This window comes from Pollachius pollachius, assembly GCF_949987615.1.
Source record: "Pollachius pollachius genome assembly, chromosome: 2".
Classification (NCBI taxonomy): Eukaryota; Metazoa; Chordata; class Actinopteri; order Gadiformes; family Gadidae; genus Pollachius; species Pollachius pollachius.
Window position 1 is genome coordinate 19,447,456 of NC_136935.1, and position 27,910 is coordinate 19,475,365.

The 27,910-nt window shown below is 44.0% G+C and overlaps 1 protein-coding gene across 1 annotated transcript in view; it reads left to right on the plus strand.

Moving 5' to 3' along the window:
• Positions 1 to 9,361: 9,361 nt before the first annotated feature.
• nrg3a (neuregulin 3a) overlaps positions 9,362 to 27,910 on the plus strand; it is a gene marked incomplete at both ends in the record, with an annotated part of 264,900 nt that continues 246,351 nt past the window's right edge. The window contains one exon of the mRNA XM_079730633.1: positions 9,362 to 10,094. Coding sequence (XP_079586759.1) covers positions 9,362 to 10,094 — 733 coding nt within the window. The remainder of the gene's footprint in view (positions 10,095 to 27,910) is intronic.

Sequence of the window (27,910 nt, forward strand, 5' to 3'; positions counted from 1 at the left end):
TGGTTCATGGAAGCTGAGGTGTCTTTCGAGGGAACTCAGGCCCCCTGGCTCCCCCATAACTCCAACACTGCTGCCAAAGCTTGGAGCTCTCCATATCAGCCTGCCTTCAGAGATCGTAAACACAGCATGTGCTTAAAACTGAGTTCAGAAGAAAAGATAATGAAAAAAATAACAAGACCCTGAAGACCTCTCAGTACTCATGTAGCCTACTTTATTGTCGTTATTATTTTCATTAACTGAATCGCTAATTTGAGAAAATAAGAATCAGTGAGGTTCTGGTCTTTTGCTACCTTATTGAAACATCTTTTATTTCTTCCTCATTCCATCGGACTGTTCCACATCTTTTAGCCTCATGTCATCTAACACCACAGCAAGGCTTTGATCACAGGAGTTAAGCAAGCGTTTGGGATTAGGCATTACTCTTGGACGTTAGCCCTGTAGCTACGTTGTTTTTTAAAGTTGAACGCTGTCACGGCAGAAACATCTCTAGGAACCATTCTATAAATATGTAAATCCTGACCTCTTTAGGTTTGTATCTGTGTTATAGTTTAATTGGACCATGTGGACCATGGTGAATATTGCACAGAATGCATCCAGAGGCAAAAGTCGGGATTAAGATGTCTGCAGATGTCTAAACAGTCTGCACCGACATATGTGCTATATGGCTTGTAAGTATACATTACGGATTTATTGCTGGTGGTAGTCACACGGTATGAGATTATGCCTCGGGTATAGAACTGTAATCAAACACTCAAACACTAACATGAGATCACTATGTATGAAGCAATAAGAAATATCATTGGAAATGAAAATGATTCACTCAGAGCTTGTAGTGGTAATTAATTAATTAACAATAGCATGCACCATTAAAAACCCTATTGCACACTACAGCAATTAAATAGATTGGAAATTATGAAAAATTGCGTAGATTAATGGCCATTAAACTAACATGGGGCGGGGTAACATATTTTCGTCACACATTAAACTAAATTCTAGAAAAAAAAATAGCAATTTAATGAAATGCGTACATAAAGACGACATGACATAGTAAAAGATCCACCGGCTTTACCCTCTTCACCTTTTACATGTGAAAGTGACACACTAGTGGGGGGAACCAGTGTCTGTCTGGTAGGCTGATTTAATGCAAGATTTTCTGTTTATAAAATGATTGTTAAACAGTAGGGGTGGCAGCGCCTGGAAGCCAATGTAAGAGCAACGAATTGTGAAAATGAATCTTTTTTTATTTTTTTGAGCCTCTCTGAATTTTCCCATTAGTCTTGCCAAAGTGGATCAGGAATCCCTTGTTGAGGCAGAAAATGTACGTCACACTTTGATGCTCTATATCAAAGTATGGAGGAAGCAACAGCTAATGCTGCCCTGAGGGAACTTCCTGCCTGACCTCTCCGGATTGAGGGAACCCTATCACATGTGCTTTATATAACCTATAGGAGACGTCTACCCAAACCAATGTTCTACATTGGTCCACAAATTCATGGTCATGGCTGTCCACAGTGAAATAGTGTCACACGTCTGATGAAGCCAAAAATAAAGTCACTTGGAGCTATCCGTCACGACACATATCAAATTTATTCAACATGAGTTAAAGACCAGAAAAAGTAATCGCCATTTCGGAGATGGAACACTTCTCTTTCTTCTTTTGTTGAACTTGTAAAGGAAAAGTGGTGCACACACAGACTGAGAATGTCTCACCTGGCTCCCGGCTGATCAGTCAACTGCTAGATTTAAACAATAGCAGATGATGTTGATCGCTGGGTGATAAAGGGCTGCTCTGGTTGAAGCAGGCGGGCACACGCCCTGCAGAGTTTAGAGGGGTAATGTGTCTCCCTAACACTTAACACAGTGCTCTCCCTCTGCGTCTCTCTCCTCTATAACTCCTGAATAAAACACCTGCTGCAGGAAAAAATATGCAATTGCGGCAGCAACGGATTGTTTCAAACAGGTCAGAAGGAACGGGTGGGGGGGGGATCTTTGTTTGGAAGCCAAATGAGGAGGCGCGCGGTGGAAGCTAATGAGATGTCCAATGGTGCAGCCCTGCCACCTGCACCGTGGTAGATTGAGCAGGGAGCTCAGATATAGAGGCCCTGTTAAGAAACCACCCTACAGGAGGCCTGCATGGACACTCAATTATTTGTGGTTTATCATGATTATACATATATATATATATATATATATATATATACACAAATTATGGTAAACCACAAATATATACATATATATATTTACATTAAAAAAACACATAGAAAATAATCTATATCTATTGTTTGTTATTTTCTTGAATTCATTTTGTTAAGTGCACATTAAATAAAGTGTGCATATTATCATGATGGGGATACTGTTATGTTCATGCCTCGTTCCAGCAGGTGAGGCTGAAGGCTGATTCCGTACCACAGCTGCTGCACATCCCTGCAGCACTGCTCTGCTGGTGGATACACTGAATTGAATGCATTAGGTAACACTATTTATACATAGCGCAGAAACATTGGGATTCTTACGCAACAATTCAATGGTTATAGGACCTATCTTTATATCCATGTCGTTAGCTGTATGTATGTATGCATGTATGTATGGCCCTCTATCTGAACATTTGCATATTTATGTATGGTGAATGGTTGTTTGGGCGGTGGTCGGTTGTGCTGGCGATGAAGATGTTTCGGTGATCTAACAAGTCGATATTTACATAAGAACTATTGTACACGATGCGGTGAGAAAAACTGTATGTCACGCATACTTAAAAACACATGCCCGTAGTACAAAACTACAATATGATTCAACCTTATTTAGACACATGTAGACCGCACACATATGCTCAACTAAACACATGCAAACAAAGACAAACTCATCCAAAGAACACACACATGCACTCACACAAACACACACAACACACATGAACACACACATTAAGACACACACACAAACACACACACACACAAACACAGACACATACCAAAACACACCCACCCAGGTGTATGGTGGCGTGGGTGTGGTTGCGTGCGAGGGTGAACCATATGCATACAGTGACTGAATGTGTGTTGAGCATTTCTCATTGCTCTTGCAGCCTTAACCCTAGAGTCCTGACCCGCCCTGACCCCATGGCCGGCTCTATTGCCGTTTTTATTGTTACAAGGGTGACATCTGGACACAAGAGATGAGTTAAGCTCTATAGGCTGCTGGCTAACAGCATTTCAAGGGCCCCTGTGCTCTCACACAGAACAATGCAGGAAAGAAAAGCCGCATGGGGATGTAGAAAGCAGCTTGCTCATAATGCGGTGACCGATGACAGAGACCAACCGCAAGGTTCCAACACAGATTCGAACACACCGATGGTGCCAGTACCGCAATTATTTCTTCTGCATGTATTGTGTGCTTGACGGGAGTCTGACATACAGACACACACACACACACACACACACGCAGACGCACACAGACAGACATACACAATCATGAGCACACATGCACCTACACACACACAACCACGCGCGCACACACACGTGCACACACACACACGCACACACACACACACACACACACAAACACCCACACACACACATACATATGCAAACACACACATACACACTCACACACACATGCACACACACACACGATTTATTGCATTAAGCAAAATATTACACAACCAATATTCTGCACGTGCGCTATGCTGTGACAATGTTTGTGTGTGTGTGTCTGTGTGTGTGTGTTTGTGAGTGTTGTACGTTTTCGTACATGAGGCGGCCTATTAGGCCTCAGTAAACTCTGGAGGATAAGAGGAGTGACAGGCTGATGTGAGCTGAATCCGACAGGTACACATTTGCACGGTTGCGTCAGCGGCTAATAACCAACATTAGCTCGTGTCCATGGCGGATGAGTCAACAGACAACGAAGGGGCCTTCCTCAGTGCTGCAGGGAATAAGATGTGTAATATTAACACGTATCCCAAATACGTTGTGAGTAATGGCGGTTCAAAAATCGGGCTCGTGAAATAGCAGCAAATGTCTTAATTTGGGTGGAACTTCAGCCAGTAATTATGGCATGTTTAACCACCAAGCGGCAGTGACGGTGTATTGCAGGTGATATCCTACACATGATTTAATCTGCAATACACCGTCACTGCCACTAGGCGGCAAATCAATCTTGATGTAGCATTAGCAGCTGCTACGTTTCCCTGTACCCTGCTACTGCTTACTGCATGCTGTATTTACATGGAGAGTCGGAGAGAGCTGCTAGACGCCTTGTCAAACACCAGGCATCAAAACAAATTAAGAGGGGAGCCTTGTCGATTTCACCGAGTCAAGGTGTTCCGGCCTTCAACTGTCAGCCCGCTGTCAAACGTGATTGTTTGAAAAAATACAAACCGTTTTGGATGATATGGATTATATGACATAAAATGATAACCAAACCAAAAACAATAAATGTGATCATTTGTAATGGCTCAATTGATCCAACCCAGGTCAGAAATGATAATGTTTAGTTCAGGACTTGTTCGACTGTGAGGGGCTGGGGGGCCCTGTCATTGCCATGGCGCCAGGCGTGTGGTATGCAAAGCGGAAGGCATCAAAGCAATCAAACAGTAGATCTGGTTGATGAGATAGGATGGGATGAGGAGTGGGGCTGGTTAATAACAGATGGTTGGTCATGTGGAGGACCTTCCGTGAGCCGTGCTGTAATGTTGCAAATGATTTATGTGCTGTGTACAAACTGTTTGAATATAAGCTCATGTGATACACAACAGCATCAAAATCAATAATAAGAACAACAATACATATATCCATATCAAAATCGATATATAAAATAACATTAACATAATAATTGTTATTATTGATTACTACTAATAATAATATAAAAAATGCACATGGCATCAATAGATACATAGTTATTGAACAAATACTGGCGGTTGGATCAATTCATGCAGACCAGAGTTGTAACACATCCGTCATGTGATCCTGGGCTGATGTCATCATGCATTAGTGTTGATAATGCATCCTGTCTCCATTGTGCAGTACGAAGAGTGCCTCTCTGTATAGAATGGAACGGATCATTATGTTATCCTTCCACCATGGCCACAAAATAGTGGGACTCCTTGAGATAAAGCTGCTTCTTCTTCTTCTTCTTCTTCTTCTTCTTCTTCTTCTTCTTCTTCTTCTTCTTCTTCTTCTTCTTCTCTGAATTTGGCTTGGAAACAATCACACACAAAAATAAAACTGATTACAACACCCACAAGATTACCACCAAAAAAAACAAACAGATAGAGCAACTCCGACATCAATTACGAGGTCGATTCCAGCAGTGCATACATACCTACCCCTGTCCATGGTGATTAACAGATCTCGCTCTAGATCTAGATGCTTTCCAATAGAAATATTAAGCACATCATTCTGTATCTGCGCCTCCTCCACCGTTCTCCACTCCCTTGCTAATAGCACACGCTAGGCTTCAGCTGTGATATATTGCCTCCACATAATCATTCTATGGCTGCTATAATGGACAATCACGACTAGATAACTATAACTACTAACTATATATATATATATATATATATTAATGTAATATCAAAAATATGTGCTGTACCTAAAATTTATTCCCAAAGAATCGCAGTAATATATTGCAAATGAATGATAAAATATGTGTAAATCTGTCATTAAACATGTTACAGTGTGCCTAATTTGGCTGTTGAATTCCAAATCGAGAGAGGCTTCAATAAATGCAGTAAATCCCATGTATTTATATGGACATTATAGGGATATTTGAATGTTTTTCTTAAATATCCTCCATCATGTCTATGGTTTGAAGCATACACGGCATTGAGAAGACATGCATACCTCATATATGTGAACGTCATGGGAAAGAGAGAGAGAGAGAGAGAGAGAGAGAGAGAGAGAGAGACAGAGAGAGAGAGAGAGAGAGGATGGTGCGAAGGGTCAGAGAGAGAGGATGGTGAGAAGGGTGAAAGAGGTGTAAAATCCTGCACCATCTCTACAGACTCACTCCTGGGACCAATTCAAGACTTCTCCATCAGACAGATGGCTATCTACATGGGTTTAAGAGAGTGTGTTTATATGTGTGTGTGTGTGTGTGTGTGTGTGTGTGTGTGTGTGTGTGTGTGTGTGTGTGTGTCTGCTTGGGTGCCGGTCTGTGTGTTAAGTGTGTTTGTAAGTGTGTTTAATGCGATGAGATAACATCAGAAGTACCTGTCCGTTCTTACACAGCACTCTCATTCACAGAGTGACACACACAGGCAGGCACCCAGACGCACACACACACACACACACATACACACACACACACACACACACACACACACACACACACACAAACACTGGGAACTAGCTGGGCATGGCTTTAATACCATCTTAAGGCTGTTGTTCAACACTGTTCAATTGCTTCAAACTAAGGTTGTTCTCTCGGGCCGATTTGTCGCCCCCTTAATGCTTTTAATATAAATGAAACATGCAGACACATATGACAGACAAAACAAAAGCCATGAGTTCATACAATGTGAATGCCTTTGTCAACCTATATGGTCATTGTCTGTCTCCATCACTTCCTGTCTCTGTAACTGTAACCCTATCCCTCCCTCCTTACCCTTTCTCCCCCCTCCCTCCTACCTTCTCCCTCCCCCTCATTACTTTCTTCTGCATTCCATCCTTCCGGTCTTCCCCGATCCCAACCAACCACCCATCTCTCTCACTCTCTGTCTCTGTATCTGTCTCTGTCTCTGTCTCTCGTTATTTTCACACACACACACACACAAACACACACACACACACACACACACACACACACACACACACACACACACACACACACACACACACACACACACACACAAACACACACACACAGTCGCCTGTATAGAAACACACACGCACACACACGCAAGCACACAAAGACACACAAACACACACACACACAAATACATACAAACACAAACAAAAACACAAACACACACACACCTCCATCACCTATTTCTGAACGGGTTCCTTCGTTCGATCCCCCTCTCTATCCACCCCTCTGTATTCTCTGCCTGCTAAATGAGGTGGGCAAGATTCCCAGCGCTGGTGCAAATAGCAGGTGCAGCCTCCCTCTCCTCTCCTTCCTCTCCCTCCTCATCTCCCTCTGCTCTCCTCTCCTCCCTATGCTCCCCTCTCTACCCTCTTCCTCTCTCAGTCCCTTCGTCCCTCCCTTCTGATCTGTCTCGCACGCGCACTCGCTCAGCCAGAGTGCGCACTGTATGCTCTCTCTCGCTTCGTCTTTCCCTCGCTCTGTTTCTCTCTCTCTCTCTCGCTCTCTCTCTCTTTCTCTCTCTCTCACAGTGCGCCAGTTTTTCCCTCTCTCTCCCCAACACACTCCCGGCAGCAGCTCAGCAGCATAGAGGGACGCGGCGCGTGCTTTACAGCCAGCACCCAGCCACAGGTAGAGGAGCCGCATCTCCGTCGGGCGGTCCCCAGCACCAGGAAGCAGGGGTAACGAAAGGAGCCGCATCACCAGAAGGCTACGGGGGGAGCGGATGTGGTGCAGCGCACGATCCCGACACGGGGCAAGGCAAAGGCGCCCCGACTCGCGTCTCTCGGGCGAAGCCCTGCACGGAGATGTGCCAACGAGCCCCACATAGGAGACCCACAGCAGCATCAACACCAGCCACATCCCTGTCGGACTTCTGAGGACCTCCTTCTTTTTGGATAGGACGCAAAGGAAAAAAAGATTATTTAAAAAAAGATTTAATTAAACAGATATACCTTGCGGAAGGATAATAAACAAGGGGATATATTTTTCAATTTTTGCTGTGAGTGCAATTTGTTAATTTGGACCGACTTGTTCTCTTGCATTCCTCCATTCGACCGTCCTTCCCTCTGCCTGTCCCCGGCCGAGCGACGTGTGTGATCGGAGGCTCGCTGCAGTATAACCCGGCGGCTCGAGGAGCGGGTAGGACGCAGCGAGGGGGCAACCTGATCCTCATAAGGACCGGAGGCATCGGCATCGCGAGCCGCTGGAGAGGATTCATCCGCCCTGCCATCTGAGCCCGGCGCGACACAGACCCCTCCTTCCTCCCTCTTTCTCTCTCTCTTCCAACTTCCCTCTCCCTCTCCCACTCTCTCTCTCTCTGTCTCTCTCTCTCTCTCTCTCTCTCTCTCTGTCGCGCTCTCTCTATCTCCCTCTGTCTCACCCTTCATCTTTGATTCTCCAGCGGAGGAGCCGTTTTTTTGTTTGTGTGTTTTCCTTGATTCAAACCGACCTAGTTGGGATGTACTGTTTTTACTAAACGCTCGCTGGGGATTCTACACGAACCGGAGTCCTCCTGGAGACGGACTGACTACAGGAATGGGGGCAAACAACCAACAGCGTTGAGAAAAAAAAGAGGAGAGGCTTGCCTTGAAACACGGGATCCGTCAAACCTCCTTACGGGGAGGGGGGGGGGGGGGGGGGGGGTCCTCGTCTTCGGAGACCGGCCATTTCAGAGAGGCATCCGTGACTTCTCTTTGCTCCGGTCTCGTTTGATTCTCTCTCTCTCTTTCTCTGTCTGGGTTAGAGCAGAGATAGGTGGCGTACAGGGAGGACGGGCTGGGCTCAAGGTATCAGAACAGCCGCAGGGTGGAGAGACCGAGCGTCTGCACCGGGCGAAGAGGGAGGCGAGCAGGACCCACCCTGCAAGTTTTACTACCTTGTGCAATTAACCAGAAAACGTCCCACCACACTGGGGTAGGTGACCTACGCACGGGAAACATATCGGATACAAATTCGACCCTAAAGCCTGACTATACTGACGGATACACCGTTTGGACATCTTGATGCGACACTTTTATCATTTGCACGGATGTAGGGCTGTGCCATCCTTCTCAATGCTCTCTCTCTCTCTCTCTTTTTCTTACCCGTAAGAGCCTCATTTGAATTCCTTCAATATCTCCTGCGTTGCATTTTGGTTTACAGTCAAAGTTGGATATAACAATTGCTTGCTTGTGTGTTTACTGAACATTGGACATCTGGACCTGCAGGGCACTAAAAGTGGACTAAATAGGGGTTCTATCCATCTATTCATCGGCAGCTTTTCCATTGCCCACTGTGTGTTTCTGACTGCACGTGTGTGCGTTTGTGCGTCCGTGTGTGTGCGCGATCGAGTGAGTGTCTGTGAATGCACGTCTGTCGCGTTTGCCCCCTTCCCTCCCCACCTCTCTCTGTCCTTGAACTACAGCTTTTTCTGTGCCCCCCCCCCCCCCCCCCCCCCCCATCTCCAACCCCTTCCCCCTTCCTTCATTGCACCCATCTCGGGGGCCCCCTATTCTCCACGTTTAGCCGTGTCAAGTACCTTCCCAGCACATGCCATGCACGCCCATCACAGGGCCAGCTGTGAATGAGCCGTAAAGAACGACCAGGGAGGATGAGCGAGTGTTCGGGTGCCGCCGTGTCCGGGGCGGTGATCCTGGAGGAGCCCGAGGGCCCCGCGGGGGCCTCGGGCCATGGGGAGGGCCAGGGCCAGGACCAGGGGCCGCTACGCTGTGGCGGGTGCACCCTGTGGCCCCGCCAGCAGACGTGGCTCTGTGTGGTCCCACTGCTCATCGGATTCATCGGCCTGGGATTGAGCCTGATGCTGCTGAAGTGGATCGTGGTGGGAACCGTGCGGGATTACGTGCCGACAGACCTGGTGGATGCTAACAGAATCGGCCAGGATCCCATTTTCCTCTCCAAGCCCAGCGGGATTCCCAAAATCCCCGAGACCACCACCACCACCACCGCCGCTTCGGCCGTGGGCGGAGGGAACCCTGAGTCTAGGACTGTCTCGGTAGCAAAAGGCCGGACTCGCTCCCTCCCCACCACCACCATGAACCCCCAGGGAGGCGGAGCTTCAGGTAGTCAGGTAACCCCCCGGATCCCGGGCAGCGGCAACGAGCGCGGGCCCCCCATCATGGGGGCGGGCCCCGCCACCTCCAAAGCCACGACCACCGTGGGGGAAACCACAGCCAGTCCCTCCCCGTCCAACCCCACCGTGCTCAATGACTCCACCCAGATGTGGACGCAGGAGAAGACCACCACCCAGAGGGTCTCTACCACGCCTGCGGGACGGATGCACGGCCATCGCAAAACACGTGAGTCCGTCGATAACGCTGCCATCCAAAATGCGTTGTGACCTTCCTAGTGGAGGACCATGTGATGTACGTGTGCTGGTGTGATGCTGGGAGGTTTCATTTGGTCACTCGGTTGGTGCTATGGAAATGGAAATGATGACGGCATGAGGATGAGTGGGAGGAACGTGGCTGTAACATTGGTGACCAATGAGCCTCAAAAGAAGCCCAGGTGCTTTGGTAAGACTTGCGGTTCATTTGGTTAGACAGTTTAGCAAGAAGAACGCCTGTGCTAAGATACAAGCCTTTTTTTTTTTCATTGGCACATTTTGATGAAACTATTCATAGCTCGTTGGTGTATTTGTTTGTTTTGGACAAACAATCAACTGGCCTAACAAATATTAGGCAAGAAGAATGAATTCACCTTAATTGTTTTTCAGGTTTTTTTTATTTCCTCATGCAGAGGTAAACATGATCAAACTGGTGCACAATATAATTGATTGGCTTGGCAAGACTGCATATGTGCTATAGGTGAAGTTAATCATCTTCCTCTGAACACAGATGGCTCATCTCTATCTCCTCTTAGTGTCGACCTGATCCAGCCAACTCATCACCGCATTCCTTTAGAAGACAATTCTGAAAAGCCCGACCTTATGTAGCACACACCTCTTCATGGCCCTAATGCACTTCTGAAAATACAATTGACCTCTCAGGCTTCTTTCTCTCAAAGTATATTTTTCGATATACTTTGACAATTAATCCAATATCTTATATAAAATGAATTAGCTGTACTCACAAGCCAAGAGGTGATTGCATTGGAAAACACAAGAATCTCTGTTTACCATCTCTCTCTCTCTACTTGCTCATCTCCTCCGTCCTTGACTTCCCTCGTGGCATCACAACATGCTATCGATTAGCGCCAGGGGGGATTTTCTTGCAGTAATCAATCAGATCTGTGCTTATGCCTGTGAGCCTTTCCGTTAAGACTGGAACATTTTTATATCCCCCTCCCCCCACACACCCCCACACCTATTCTCTCCCAGAAGTGTTTGTAGTTTCTGAGCTTGTAGTTGACTTACTTTTGTGTCTCAATATGGTGATGGATGTGAGCTTTACCTGAAATTATCACACTTCCTGTCAGTGTAGTTGGTTGGTGTTGACTTTGAAACGATAACCATAGTAACATACCGCTGTGCACGCACACAAAGCACATTAGGAAAATCAAAGCCGTACCACTTCTGTAGAGTACTGTGACATTGTTGTCCAAGCAACGCATTTGAAGGCCATCATAAAAGCAGGTTACATGAGACATTGAGCAATTCTTGTTTGCATGGTAATGTAATATGGTAGACATTACTATATTTAATACAGTAATCGGAGGAACATTGGTACATTTACTGATGAGCATTGCACTATAATCAATTGTTTCCCTTCCAGGTTTATGCTACTGACATTATTTAAATGGCCCCTTTAGAGCCATTAGGCTTAGGCTAGTTCCGTAGTCACTAACCATGGTTATATTTTTATTAGGATTAGAGATTTTGAGGAAATAAACCATACATTCAATTATCAATAAACAATGTCTGATTTTTCTCTAGTGGTCCTTATCCCTCTTTGTTGGCAGTGCACAGGTAGTGGGTTCCACTTAATGAGAACGCTCCCAGATTACATCAGAGGCCCGGGGAATATGCCCTTTGATAATTGCATACTGGTTTCGGAAAATGGTGTGTAGTTTCATCACCAGCGCGAAAAAATGAAAGACATTTATCATCATCATCCGTTCATTTATTAATTAACCATTTAAAAAGCAGCCCATTGCTCAAGCCCGCTTGTACTCAAGAAAAAACATTAAGTCTCTGTGATGGATATCCCTGCGAAAATGTCAGTCCTTTTGGCACAACTGGGGAAAAGTCCTACCTCAGAGGGAAGACGACGTGCTCGATAATTCTAAACACCCTTCATCTCTCCCAACGCAAGTGCATTTCCACGCCTCGTTCTTCTTCCAAGATGCTTGTTTGAATTGAGAAAGACATAATTTTCCAATTAGCAACCCATTACATTTGGATGGGTTCTGCTGTATTACTGAACAGGCAGTGCCGATCATATGAAAGGAATCTTGCTACTTACAGGGGGGGAGTGGGGGGCAACATATTTAGTGTTGTTTTATGTCAATGTAGGGTATTGAATAAACACAGTTTTTATTTAAACTGTTATCTTAGGCTTGTAGCATTGACAGTCAGAATTGATATTGATTCTACAGTCAAAAAGGTTCAGTTTGGTTAATGTTGACACATTCACAATAAAAGCCTCATAAACATCACCTTCACACAACTTCGTCTAATGGTAGGTTCCCCTTGCATAATCACTGAACCTGGCAACGATGAGTGTGTCAGGTGATGCTTTTATTTACAAATAGTGGTGTCTGTGTACATTATCCTTGGTTCTGTAGCAAGCTCAATCTCTGCTGGAATAGCATGAGCCTGCTCCTTGTCTCTTTGCTGAGGCACTGGATTTGTGTCTAGTTAAGGCAAGTGCCATGGAAGCTAGGGTGAATCCAGATCAGTGCCCCATCAACATCACTTTGAAAGCCAATGAATTATATTAGTCTGCCTATCATTGACACGCCATGCACGGACTTGCATACAACGCTGAAGGGACACTTTATGGAAGCATGTTCTCTTGCACCAAGTCAAGTATCTAGTTGTGAATCTGAAATTGCAAGAGCATCTCGATTAGATTCAAACAGTGATGCCTGCATTGCCTGAAACCCAAGTACTACTGCAGCAGGTTCTTCAATAGACACCAGCTACAATCTAAGGACTAAATGTGCTTCACTTTGATATAGGAGATTCCAGTCATCAAGATCATGTTATGATTGCTGTTGTTGTATTTGTTCTTAAAACATTATCTTAGATTGAACCAATTTCACTGTGGTGAGAGAATAAAGTCAATGGGCTTTTGAAACCTCAATATTGGAAGTTAAACAGTGAAACTAAAAGCTTAGCATCCGTCCCCTGCACTATTTTAGCCCTATTGCTTTTCAATTGTGCAACGTTGCAATCCTAAATGCTTGATTTGCACGTCGATTGAGGGGAAGAGGGCTTTAAAGGCAACCAGAGCAGCAGTTTAAAATCATTGAGAAGGGCATTGGTAATATGTAAAGTGTCAGGGAATATGCGCATGCATTTTTTTTGCAGACAATTATCCAAAAAGCATAGCCCTATCATGATTAAAAGGTTTTAGGATTGGCATTTTTTTGGTCCTGGCTCAGAGTGGAGATTTAGCGATGGGCCATTTATGCAAGCCAGTGGACTAGCATGCAGAGTATCAGCGATCTTTTCAGTAGGAATAGGTTACTCATGTTAAGTCTGCACACTGGTTAAGTAGTGACGCATCAGAAATCGATCAGCAGTGTTTGATTGTGCTGTTATTGGGGTGTGATGCCTGAGTGATGGAATGTGTCTGATTGCTTTGTTCTGGCTTTAGTCTAGTAAAAGTAAAGGCAGATGAAATGACAAATTATAACAAACCTAATTGTTGCTTATTATGATTATTCTCATCACTGAGGACTGAAATAGCTCCCCCCAGCCCAATTCCTGCATTTGCTCCTATTTTTTATGTTTCTCAAGGTAGTAGGAAATATTAGCAATAGGATAGGAATTTATTCTGTCTCATTTACATTAGTTTCGGTTTCTGAAATCTGCATTCAAACAATAACATTTAAATACTCATGTTGTTTGTAAGTACTATATAGCTAATAGTATATCTTACATCTCTAAAGTATGACAGATATGAATAGGATTGTGGTTAGGAAATCAGTGTGAACATTTAATTTCCCGATGATCTCTTACTGTCAGGAATTAATAAATATATAAGCCAGAGAGAGAGCGATAGAGCGAGCGAGAGACAGAGAGAGGGGGGAGAGTGAGAGGGAGCGAGAGAGGGAGAGACAGGGAGAAGGGGGAGAGGGAGAGGGAGAGGGGAGGAGGGAGCTGGGATGCTTGGGTCTGTCCCTGACAGATGTCTGCCCTTGGGGCCCCTACATCCTGGGTGGCTAGAGCCTGTCAGAGGGTGTGGGCCGGGCCTACACAGGCCTGCATAATGCTCTCTCTGCCTCTGCCTACGCTGACTTCAAGTCTATAGCCTAAGCAGGTAAACATGAGTGAACCAGCTGTGGCATTATGTAGGAGTGGAGGCTAAAATCACTTCCACCCTTCTGACGCAGGTTGTGGGATTACTGCCTGTGGCCACTGTTGAGAAATGGTAGAAAATAGGACATAAGATATCGCATCTCAGTGAGTTCTCCTTTGTGTTCCACCCATGTGGGCTTGATGCTTGACTCATAGGCCTACATAGCGAGCAACTGTAATGATTGTAATTATAACGCACTTGTATGATCCATAGAGCAACCATGGTCCTTAAAAGCAGCCTGCATACACATACATTATTTGATGATAAGAATCACTGCTAAACGGTTTCTATTAATGTATATTTTCATTTTTAGAAATATATATACATATATATATATATATATATATATATATATATATATATATATATATATATATATATATACATATATATATATATATATAGTCTTTTTTAGTAGTTGCTTGTACATCAGGCCATCAAATACCTGTGACTCAAAGCAGAGAGCCTTTCTTTTCCATATTAAGGTTTATTGGTAGGGCCATCACAGCAGCCGGGAACATCTTGTACTGTAAGAAGATGTTTTTTTCCAGGCATTTCATTCAATATGATTCCTGTTTGACTCTTTGCTTTACCTGACAACACTACAATTTCCCAGAACAATTTGATTGTTACATTACTCTCCTTTATGACTTTATTTGAACATGTAAAAATAATTGTGCATGCTATTCACATCAATTGGATTTGAATGACAAAATATGTAAACTCACAGCGAGCAGGAGATTTTATTTCTCAAAGTGCCTCATTCCCTGAGCGGCCATCTTGGTTCTTAATGCTAGATGGGTGGGGGATCTGAATCGACTGTATGTGCAGTGCTGTGAACACAGTACTTTGGACACAATATTGCACATGTCACATAGTTGGCTGTATTGTTTGACATTTTGGAGTGAAAGGAACTGTAGAACAGATAGAACTCAAGACTAAGAGCATGGGAAGCCTCAAAAAAGCCAGAGCATCAGAGGGGAAAATATGCCATCAGAATAAAGCTTTGTGTGTCACTTTGATTCAATCCGATGAAACAGGGAAGCTGTCTTGAAATATTCATGGTGAGAAATAGAAACATGATTTAATATGCAAAAGAACATGTAAATAATTCAATCCACTTTCAAATTAGCCTATCCCTTCCACATCACCCCTCAAAACTTGGGGAAATGTATTTTTATCAAATGGGGTTCGAGAGTTTACTATCTTTCTCAAAGAAGGGGTTAAGACCAGACAAGTCGATCTCTAAGCCGGGCCACCTTACTTTCTCTTTAGAATAGGAATCCAACATTATTTCAGGGATTTCATTCCAAGGTGCAGCAGTCCATATCTACAATGGATGTAAGCCCCTACCTCCCTCCCTTACCTTTTTTCCCCTTTAGTCCTCTTGCTCTCTATCTCACCTATATTACGTTAATCCAAATGATGATGAAGTAGAAAGAAGGTACGCATTGCCTCTTGCCAAGGAGTGTCTGTTATTAATGGCGTTGTCCTTTGCAAAGACTTGATTAGATACATTGGGTGCAGCTTTAGCCAAGCCAGCAGCAAGGAGGGTACTTTAAGGTGAAAAAGGCTGATACTAGGTAGCTATTGGTGTGTTTATCTCCAGTACCGCAGGTACATGATGGACCTATGGATGCAGGTAGGCAACAAAAGGCCACCTGTTTACACATCAACCACAGGCTGACTTGTTTGAAAGGTGTCAGTGGAGGATTTATCTTCTGCTATTTATTTTCTCTTTTCTCTGACCTTTTCTCTGGCATTTCTTTCGCCATCATTTAGAAGGCCAACTGAAATAATTTCGCTTGTGTCAGATAAGAAATATCTCTCCACCAATTGGCCTTCTTTTCCCTCCATGAGGGTGCCTTTTAATGACCATCCAAAAGCTAATTTATTGGGAGATTATTGGAAAGATATTTCACAGGAAGTTTAGTAACATCAGGGAAAACCCAGAGGCCAAACCACTCACACTAATGATGCATTAAAGATCATGCAAGGAAATTCACGTTTCAGTCTCAGTCATCAACGGAGAGTGAGGTCAGCAGAGAGATGGTTATCCTCATCGAACACCAGCCCCAACCCCCTTTAACACCAGTAAGCACCAAATGTCATTCAGCTTCTCTTCCCACCACAATAGCTTGTCCATAGCAGCTTATTACTCTTCCGCTACTTCCCGGTTAGGGTGTGGGTGTTTCGCGCTGCCTGACAAATGGGTGCAGTAATCTCCGGCCGTCTGGTCAACTCAAGAAACCGAGCAAAGGTATCCATTCTCTACGTACATCACCACTGGAAATCAACAAGGGAATATACACGGCAACAATGGCCCACCAGAATGCACAAAGAGTATTGACTAGCGTCTGAGAAGACGACCTACAGGGGAACACAATTCTTGGAACAGATGATGCTCTTCCATTTGCCTGGGGTAATGGACAACGAGAAACAGGGCAAAACTATGAGTTAATACTGAATCTGTGTTAGACGGTGCATCCGCTTCAACATAGAGGGTACAGATACAAGAGACACAATGTAGTGCTGAGGTATGCCAAGGTGACCTACTGGCATCATGGCATGACCTAAATGTCTCTTAAGCTAAATTGAACGTGGAATCTCATTGAATCGAGTGCTGTGTGTATTTAAGACCTCATGCAAAGAAGATGCAATACGATATCTACGATGATACAACATGATTATGTAGCCATCTTATTTTGGACACTTAAGGCAACTGACACCATTTTCCCTCTTTTTATGAAATACTGAGATTGTTAAATATTGATAGTGACAAATAGCGACATACATTTTTCTTTGGAAATATTATCCTGAGCCACACAGATATTGTATGTCTGGTGTTTGCCTGCGCGTGTGTGAGTCTGTAGACAGCTATTGGTAAGGATATAGTTGTGCTCAGACAGTGATTATTTAACCTTGGGCTCCAGTGAAAACTATGAAGTCCTGCATTTCAGATCAGGGACAATTCTGTGGAGGATGTAATATATTACAATGACAAGGCTCTATGAATCAACCTCTGTATTCTTGTCCATTTCTCAGTCCACTCCTCCCTCCTCTCTCGATCTATCTTGTCCTTGCCAGCCCCCCCCCCCCCCACACTTCCCCCCCATTTCAACTCCCCCCAAGGTCAGTTGATTTATATTATATATTATATATATATTCCATCTGATTTAGGGGCGGAATACATATGAATACAATGCAAATGTATAAATAGTGCAGAAAGTTTTGCATCAAAAACAACGGCACTGTTTCATAGTAGACATTAGACACAATCCTATCATTTCTTAAACTATTCGTGACATCACTCATTCACGTGTCGTTTCTGTTTACATCAAAAGTGTTTTGATCATCGCTGGTTTGTTCAAACAAATGATAGAAGGCAAAGGGCACACAAGAATTGAGAGTCCTTTTTTTTGTGAGAAAAAACACCTACACTTCAAGTGGTCACTGTCTTCGCACAGAATAGTTGTGCCATAATCGGTACCTTGAAAACTATAAAGGGGGGGGGACATATATAGATACATCATCTTATACTAACTGCAAAGCATCGTGCCTTATTCTATGTATGACTTTATAATCAAAGCTGTCAAAGCTGTATAAAGCTAAAGTGATAGCTTCGTAGCCCAATAGAGAATGCCCTTCCCTTTGACACTTAACACAGCCAGAGTGGTTAAGGCTATGTTTGACTTTGTTTGAATGTAGCCTCAGCTCATTGTGGTTGTTCTAATCCATAGATAGGACTTCAACAAGGTGATGTTTGGCGGTTGTAAATCCTTGTGTGGCTGAGGCTTAATGCTCAGCAGCAGCCAGAGTTATTGACATCTACTTGTCAATCTAAGTCACTAATTTCCACCGCCATTAATTTCTACACTATTTTTTGAGATCCGAGAGATCCTCCCAGACAGTTAGATGCGGATACTGTGATAACTTCATTTGCTTTTGTAGAAGTGTGTGTGTTTGTGTGCGAAAAAGCCGTGCACAGACCTTCTTGGATGTGGCCGCTTCCCCACAAAACCCCCCAGACGTCTACCTCCAGTCGTTCCATTCCGCACAGCCCACCCCCTGCATGATTTATTGATCCACGGTGTGATTGTGTGCCAGTCTTAAGCAACTCAGCAGTTTAGCAGGGTAGCTCCCGTGAGCCTGCACATGTATGTGTGCGTGGCCATTCGTGAATTCTGATTATTCTAGCGCTCGCCGCATTCTTGCAGCCTGGCGCTATTTTTAGCTTCAAAGATCAGTGCTACTGCCAGTCTCTCTCTCTCTCTCTCTCTCTCTCTCTCTCTCACTCTCTCTCTCTCGCGCTCTCTTTCTCTCTCTCTCACTCTCTCTCTCTCGCGCTCTCTCTCTCTTTTTCTCTCACTCTCTCTCTGTCTCTCTCCCTCTCTCTCTCTCTCTCTCTCTCTCTCTCTCTCTCTCTCTCTCTCTCTCTCTCTCTCTCTCTCTCTCCCTCTGTCGCTCTCTCTCCCTCTATGGGAGGCAGTGAGGGGCTGGCATAGCTGTTGGAGGCCTTGGCGCCGACAGTAAAGAAACCCAAAAAGATGGAAGAATAAATATATAATACAGCACAAGCTGTATGTGGGGAGGAATCCGGGAAGGGTGGGGGGAGAAGCCCAGAATGGCAGAGGAGACAGTCTGCTAGTTACCTGACAAAAGACTAGCATGGATGCTTCCGTTTATTTAAGAGCTCTGTCTGGGCAGCATGGAGATTGGCTGACCGACAAACTCAACCAGGTTTTCGGGTATGGAATATGAGGTGTGGAATGTGGGGTTTATTTTGGTATTTTGAATTATTTGAGGATATTTTAGTTTTTCTTTTTTTTACAATCGGAAGTTAAAATGCACATGGGTTTCAATGATTAAGTGAGGGAAGAAGGGATACTGATATAGATAAGAGTCTCTTAGACCACATGTAAACATGTTCTTCTGTGTCCAAGTCTTGTTTCGAAGGTCATTGTGATCATGCCTTCAGCAGCACAGGGAGGGACATAGACAGACATTCAAAAATTCCTCTCATTGTTATACATCTATCTGTCCTGCTTTTTTTTATCATTCTTCTCATTCTCTCTCTCTCTCTCTCTCTTACTCTCTCTCTCTCTCTCTCTATCTCTCTCTCTCTTTCACTCTCTCTCTCTCTCTTACTCTCTCTCTCTTTCTCTCTCTTCTTACTCTCTCTTGGTGTCTCTTTACCTCTCTTTCTCCCCCTCTGTCTCTCAGGACCCCCCCTACTTATCATTCTGGCAGATGTCTCATAAAGTCTTTGTCTCTCTCTATCTTTCTATATCTATCTCTCTAGTTCTATTTGCGACTGTGAGTTTCATTGCAATGATTGTGTGTGTAATGCAAAGAGACAGTGAAAGAGAGAGAGTGAGAGAGAGAGAGAGAGCGATAGACAGACAGCTCGGGAACAAGAGATTTCTAGCAGGGGCAGGTGTCTGACCCCCTGCCCCTTCCACTTCCTGTGTGTCCCTAGTGACCACACTGAGAGGAAGTGTGATAGGCTGAGTGTGACCAGAGAAGGCTGAAGGAGACTGACTAATGAGGAGAGTGGAAGAAAAAAAAAGAATGCACAACAAATCAAATTGCAATGTGAACGTCTCCACTCATCAATCAAAATCACAAAAGACAACAGAGAGATAGACATGTTTTTCATGCAAAAGCTAAAGGGAGATTTATTGTTTTCCCAGATTGTCAAAGAGCTTTTTTATTTTTTTACTGTGTCACCATATTGCCTCCATTGCAGTGGAGGTTGTGCTGTGCGCCCAGTAATTGTACGTGTGATTAAGGCTACTGCATAGCATGATGCTGACGCCCATAGGCCAGGAAAGCATGGGCGGACAGAACTGTGTACATGGACAGAAGGACAGAGAAGCACCATCCAATGGCAAAGGGCCACCTGATCTCCACTTGGTCTGCCAACCCCGTGTGTGAGTGTGTGTGTGTGTGTGTGTGTGTGTGCCTCTCTGTCTCTCTCTCTCGCTCCAGCTCTATCCATTTCTCGTTGTATTCAGAGCCATTTATATATCGTTATATTAATTTCAATAATCCCAGTATGATATTTTATCATATAGCATCCACATTGCTGTCTTCTGTCTGTACATAGGGAACGATCAGAGGGCAGAGTGGGAAAACCTGGGATCGAAAAGGAAATGCTCAAAAAAGCCATCAGATTAGAATACAATACGGAAGAATGTGGAAGAAATGCCAGGAGGAAGCAGGAAGTGAATTGGATTAAAAAGAAGAGTCTTAGAGCCTGGGGAAAGATAGGAAGAAGGGGGGGTTCTTCCCATCCATCTATCAGCGATGAGCCCCTTGCCGCCTTGCTGCCTTGCCGCCTTGCCGCCATTCTCCATCCTCCGAGCCTCCTCTCAGTTCATTTACATTTACATTGCAGCAAGCGGGGGGTTGATTTAGTAGAGAGTGATGGATAGCACGCGCGTGATGCCCTTTTTGTAGAAATGACAGAGGAAAAGAGAGGGGGGGGGTTGTTAACATCGTCAACTATGTCTTAGCAAGTTTGCAAGTCAAACACGATCAGTTTTGTTCAGCAGCCATCTTTGTATGCCATGGCTATACCTGCACAGGTGGATTATTATTTTGATATATAATTTCGGGGTGCAGCTGTGTCCACAGTATGATGCAGTTGACAGTTGACAATTTGTTAATCTGTAGTTTATCTGACGTTAAATGATAAAGTAATAAATGTGTCAAATAATAATCCTTGAGGTTCTTTATTATAATTGATTTGGGCAACAACTCACCGGAAATTAAATTGTGGACACAAACGTGTTCCTCATATGGATGTCAGCCAGGTTTTTACATTTTTTATATTGCATAACACAGGCCGTATGTCATGTTATTAGCCGACTTCAATGCTTTTTTCTGTGTGTGTGTGTGTGTGTGTCAGTGTGTGTGTGTGTGTGGGTGTGGGTGTGGGTGTGGGTGTGTGTGCGTAGTGGTGCATGGTGCATGGATACAATCGAACACACACACACACACACACACACACACACACACACACACACACACACACCTACACACGCAATATTAAGCATAGGCTAAAAGTTGTATCGGTCAGAGATGGGTGCTTTAGATGAACACTTCAGCTCTAAGAGCTGTCAACACACTACCCACCACCTGTCAACCTTGAGTGATTCTCTCTCTCTCTTTCTTTCTCTCTCTCTCACCCGTGAATTCTCAACATACAATCACCCTATCACACATATATTCAATGATTTCTCTCTGCAGGCACATAAATGTACACACACACACACACACACACACACACAAACACACAAACACACACAGGCTTAGAGAGCGGCTGTGGCTTTGAAGCCTGAGAACATAATCTGAGATGGACAGACAGGAGCTGTCACGGGAGACAACATGGATAACATAGGAGTCGGCCTCTCTATTTCACTAATGAGCAACATGCAGCATGCAATTTGCTGAGTGATACACTCAAATAGGATCAGATTGTGATTAGCCATAGCCACCGGTCAAACCACAGCCAAGAGGTGGTGGCTGGAGGTGTGACCTAGCATGGGAGCTGTTGAGCTTGAACTTGAGACCATAGTGTTTTATAATTACCAGTTCAAGAAAAAGAGATTCTCACATGAGAGGTTTGAGAACAATGTTGTTGTTAAAACCAATGAATGCTCCCAACATATGCTGTGTGATGAAATTATAGTTGTAGGTATTTTTTACTATGCCACAGCAATACTTAATTACGATTTCATATTTACATCATTTAGATCATGTAACAATGTTCTCGGACTGATTGAAAGATAGTGGCCAGTATGACAAAACTCAGTTCATGAATTAGACTTTGTTTTGCTCGGGCTTGAATATAAATGAGATCTACTCCATTTGAGAACAATTTATACTTGCTTTAATGTATGTTACATCTATCTAATTATTATACATTCTAATCAGTAGGAAAGATAAAAATCGTTCAAACAGAAATATGAAGAGGGACTTTGAATTATGTTAGTGCCTAAGGAAGTTATTTTTGACAGTTTTTAATAAAATAATATGATTTGGAATCGTCTCCCTCAACAGTGGATTTTGTAAACATCAAATTTGAATCAAACAGCCAAAGGCTTGTGATTGGCTGATTTATATTTCAGGTTGATGGGGATAATTACTTTTATTTAAATGAGAGCTCTGAGCACCGACATCCCAGACCGCTGAGAATGAAGTGCATGATTGCTGTATCATTTTGATTGTCAAAATCAATACATTGGATATTACAAAATGCATTTGGTCTGACATCAACAATTGACCCTTTTCTTTCGTTTAGTTCTCCTACTACTTACAATAGGAGAAAACTCATCTCTCTCTCTCTCTCTCTCTCTCTCTCTCTCTTTATCTCTCTCTCTCTCTCTCTCTCTCTCTCTCTGAGTTGAACTGAGCGAGACAAATGAACCATGAATCGTACATGGCTGTCATTTAGGTGGCCCTGTTCGCCCATTAGCGCTCTATACTGGAGGGGCACCCTGCATTCACTGTACACGCATAATATGCATTGACGCGTGTCTATCTATCATACATTAACCATTATCAATTAGGGACAAGACATCAAACGCCCGCACGCACAGGCTTTTAAATACGACACTGACACCACATTTTAAATAATGCATATTACACATTTTGTACATCCACATGCTACCCTATACACTCATGATAGTGTCTGCAGCTTAAGGACAGGATTGACCGAGAACTCTGTGTTCATTCAATGGACCCGCCAAAGATGAATATACGTGTGGCATTTTATTCCAAATTTTTATTAATGTAAATGCTGTAGTCTGTGATTATATATGCACCCGTTACATAAATACTGTGACAATTTTCTAGAGAATATATCAATAGAGGTTTGACAGGAGGGCTTTATTTACTGTGCTGTTATCTCTCACTCGTTCTCCCATGTGTATAATTTGTTTCCCAGATTGTGTGTGTGTGTGTGTGTGTGTGTGTGTGTGTGTGTGTGTGTGTGTGTGTGTGTGTGTGTGTGTGTTAGGTGTGTGTGTGTGTCTTTGTGTGTGTGTTTCTAACTGTACGTGCGGGATCAAGTTAATTTTAGTTTGCTAATCCTAATCATACCACATAGCAAAAGTTAATTTCCCCCCAAAATTTGACAAAAGTCGTCATTTAGATAAACGTGGACAAGAAACAATGGTCAGGTTTGATCTAGTTCTTCAATTGAACCCATTGTCTCCTCCAACAGGGAAGTCACATTATACCGTGAGGCCATTAACATCCACTGAGCCAATATTTCAATAGGATTAATGTGATTTGGACTTTACTGCTGACCCGTCTCTCTCCTTCTCTGTCTCTGTTTCTCTCTCTCTTTCTCTGACTTTCTCACTTGTTCCCTCCTCTATCTATATTTTTTGTTTTTTTCTTTCTTTCCCGACATTTCTCTCTCATTGTTTCTCTGCCACCATTCATTTGTTCTAACAGAACCCTCCAGAATTCCTCCTTCTCTCATCTGGGCCTCATGCTTTGGTGACTCAGCCTCTGACCCCTCAAACTCTCCTCACTCTCTGCCCTCCATGTCAAGCGCAACATCTGCCACCCTGTCCTCAAACGCTAATACATTCTGGGCTTTTCTCCCTATAGGCCTACGTTTCTATCCTGATTTCAAAAGTACACACATTATCTGATTAATCCACCATTTTATTATCTCCAGAACCCTTTTTGTGTTTGGGCTGGGTGACATGGACAATTGTATTATCACGGGGGTCTCAGGGATTCTTACACAATATCAATAAATATCATGATATGACTACAAAATACCATCCAAAAAGTCTTATTGAGGCTCATTACATTACACTCCTGTGGGATTCAAGGTAAAGTTCCGGACTACAAGTACTTTTCCTTTCTCTCCGACATATCAAACCTCATTTTTTGGTCACTTTATATTTTCATCTTCTCATCGTAATCAATTCAGACTATAAAACCGGGGATCATGAGTGGATATATTTAGATCAAAGACGATAACAGTTAACACTGAATATTGCCAAGACCTACTTTGTACATGTCTGGCCTGATGTCCTTGGACAGGCCAATCGTATTGGACAAGGTGCTCCTCTTGTTCTGTGCCAGAGATAACCCCCGGTCTAAACCGATAACACAAGCATCCTTGAGCCTGTAAGATACCATGCACTCGTTGTGTAGTATCCGTTCTGCACACTCTGGACATGCATTGCATTATGTAGCACCGGCAGCACAGCAGACTACACATGCTGTGACTCATGTTTACGGAAAGAGCACTCCGCATCAGAGCCAATTCAAACACCAATTGAAGTAGTTAGCGCTCGTATTCACCGCAACGTGGTGGGTAGCACTGCGCCGGGGTAGAGATGATGCCTTATCTACTCAACCTAATGAATAAAGTATAGTGTTAGCTTCATAATTGCCAGGATCTCGGGATTCTTTTCTTCTTTCAAATCCAGAACCTCAAACAAATGTCAGAAGCCTTTAATGTCTCTAACACTCTTCCGTTCAACCAGATGTTGATGTTATGTCACGTTATGTTTGTTTCTCTAGTGTTTTGGTGAGGGGTGACTTGTAGTCTGGATGCCTCATTACATTCTAAGGCGACGCCCATCTACAGCTCCTCTGTAGTGGAATGATGTCATTGATGCATTTCCCGCCCAATGAACTTATTTACACACATCATCATGTGACTATGTTATGTCACCACTAGTTTGCATTAAGCCCTTCTTTCCTTCTTTGCAAATTCCTCCCTCCTTCCCTCCCTTTCTCCCTCCCTCCCTCCCAGTTTTCCACCAATTAGTAACAAGGGCAAGTGTCAGTGTCATCTTGCTTCCAGAAACATCTCCCCCCCCTTCCCAATCGTAACAGAGCAAGATACCACCCAAGCCACGGAGATTCAAACACACATTAACCTTTATAGAAAGGCCTCTCTACCTCCCACGAGACAACTCCAACACTACCTTCCCTAGCTGTAGCTCTCCTCCCATGCTACCTACTCTAGCCGTAGCTCCCCCTCCCATGCTACCTACTCTAGCCGTAGCTCTCCTCCCATGCTACCTACTCTAGCTGTAGCTCTCCTCCCATGCTACCTACTCTAGCCGTAGCTCCCCCTCCCATGCTACCTACTCTAGCCGTAGCTCTCCTCCCATGCTACCTACTCTAGCCGTAGCTCCCCCTCCCATGCTACCTGCCCTAGCCGTAGCTCTCCTCCCATGCTACCTACTCTAGCTGTAGCTCCCCTCCCATGCTACCTACTCTAGCCGTAGCTCCCCCTCCCATGCTACCTACTCTAGCCGTAGCTCCCCCTCCCATGCTACCTGCCCTAGCCGTAGCTCTCCTCCCATGCTACCTGCCCTAGCTGTAGCTCCCCTCCCATGCTACCTACTCTAGCCGTAGCTCCCCCTCCCATGCTACCTACCCTAGCCGTAGCTCTCCTCCCATGCTACCTACTCTAGCCGTAGCTCCCCCTCCCATGCTACCTGCCCTAGCCGTAGCTCTCCTCCCATGCTACCTACTCTAGCCGTAGCTCCCCCTCCCATGCTACCTACTCTAGCCGTAGCTCTCCTCCCATGCTACCTACTCTAGCTGTAGCTCCCCTCCCATGCTACCTACCCTAGCCGTAGCTCTTCCTCCCATGCTCCCCTCGCTGTAGTTATCTCACTCAAAGATATTCTCACTTATAGAATTATTCTGAGGATTGTAGGCCATTGGTGCGTTGATGAATGGTTTTGGCACGCTAGCTCAGATCAGTTAGGGGTAGATATTGCTCCTCCTTGATGGAAATTAGAACGAGCCATACCTCATGGTGAGCCTAAATTTTCAGTAAAGCTCTGTGAATAAATAAAAAGTTACAGAGATTCAAGCTGATTTATATCAGCGTAATATCATGGCTCTCCTGGGCTATGTCCCTGCGATTTGGATTCTTGATTGGGTTTGTTTGTTTGTATGTCTGTTTGACTGAGCAAATGTTATCTTGGAAATCTTGAAACCAATGTGTGTGTTTGTGCGTGAGTGTGTGTGTGTGTTTGTGTGAGAGTGTGCGTGTTTGTTTGTTTGTCCGTGTGATTCCATGCATGCGATCTGTGCTTATGCACACTTGATTTGCATCAAGTCCAATTCTCGCTGCCCCATCAACAACCAAATATTTGCTTGTGGCTTTCCATTCTCTGCGGTGTTTAGATCTACACTGAACAGATTGGTTGCCATGTGGATGGGCCTTCACCGAGGCGGATCACATATATCTGTGATCTCTACAGGAAGCCTTGGTTGCTTGGTCTGCTTATTCTTTGCCTCCTTAATTGGATGGCAACATACTATTCAGTCTTGCCTCATTCCATGAGCGTTGTTAACCCAATCTGAGTTTCATTACAGGGAGAGTAAACTAAAAAGAAAAGGAAAACTGAATTTGCACTGCCTGAAGAGAAAAAAAAGAACCAGAGAACACAGAAAGTGTACCAAAAGATTTACCCTTGAAAAACTAAATAACCTAAATTCACCGGCATATGTGAGTGAAATGGTGACACTGTAGAGTCCTTAATGCATTTTAAAACCACCAGAACGTATGAAGGAGAGTCTTTGCGTTGGGTAATTTATTTTACTTTAAGGTTTTAATATACAGATCCAGCCGCTATAAGACGCAATGGAACTAATGGAAGCTGCAGCTTCCAAGCCTCTATTGCCTTCAAACTTCTTGAAGAAGCTTTAAGCTGCCAGCATAGGATTAAGGAGTCTTCCCAAAGAGTTTATTAGGAGCTATTTGAGGTTGTTCTCTGTGTACGTTCTTTTTTTATGTACGCCGGTGTTAGATAAGATTATCTAAAAATGGAGGTTTAATGTGATGTAATCGTCTTCTGGTTGGTCGCTCATCCTGCTATGGATTTTTCTAGGTCATTGAGAAAATGAATCTAGTTGGATTTACCAGTGGACTTCAATTGTATCATACGTTACAGTCAAGGTCTTTTTTACAGTATGATTCATGTATTCATTGGTGTTTTTTACAGCAAAATGTAATGTATTCATTTATGTACTTATGGTGCGTTTCAAAGAGAGGCTCTTTAAGTAGATACATGCTTTGGGTTTCACTTGTCACGTGTTTACACTGGCCCTGCGTGTGGGCTGAAGCTGCCCACGGATCATTAACAACCTGTCGCTGCAAATCCCTTCTACATATTTATTTGGCAAATTGTTAAGAGCGTTTGCAATGTTTAAAATACGACTATTTACAACGTGAAATTGTGAACCTGTCTAAAGGAACAAGCGTTTTAATTACATGAGCAGGTTTGTGTGTGTGTGTGTTTACCCGCTTTGAGAATTGAACAACATGCTGACAACAAATGTGACAGGCGTTGGTTGGTTGGTTGGTTAAGGAGGAGAGAGGGAGGGGGGGGGGGGGGGCGGGGTACCCTTGCCTCAGTGGGCCCTGCTGCTCCTTTAACCATTGGATCTCTCTGTTTGCCGCGCCCTCAGCAACGCAGTCGGATCAGTAGTCATTTGGAAAAGCATCATGTGCTGAGTAGACCTTTTTCTCTGTCTCTCTCTCTCTCTCTCTCTCTCTCTCTCTCTCTCTCTCTTTCTCTCTCTCTCACTCTCTGTCTCTCCCTCAAATTTCACACTCCTCCTGTTAGATCCCTTCTGCTGTGTGT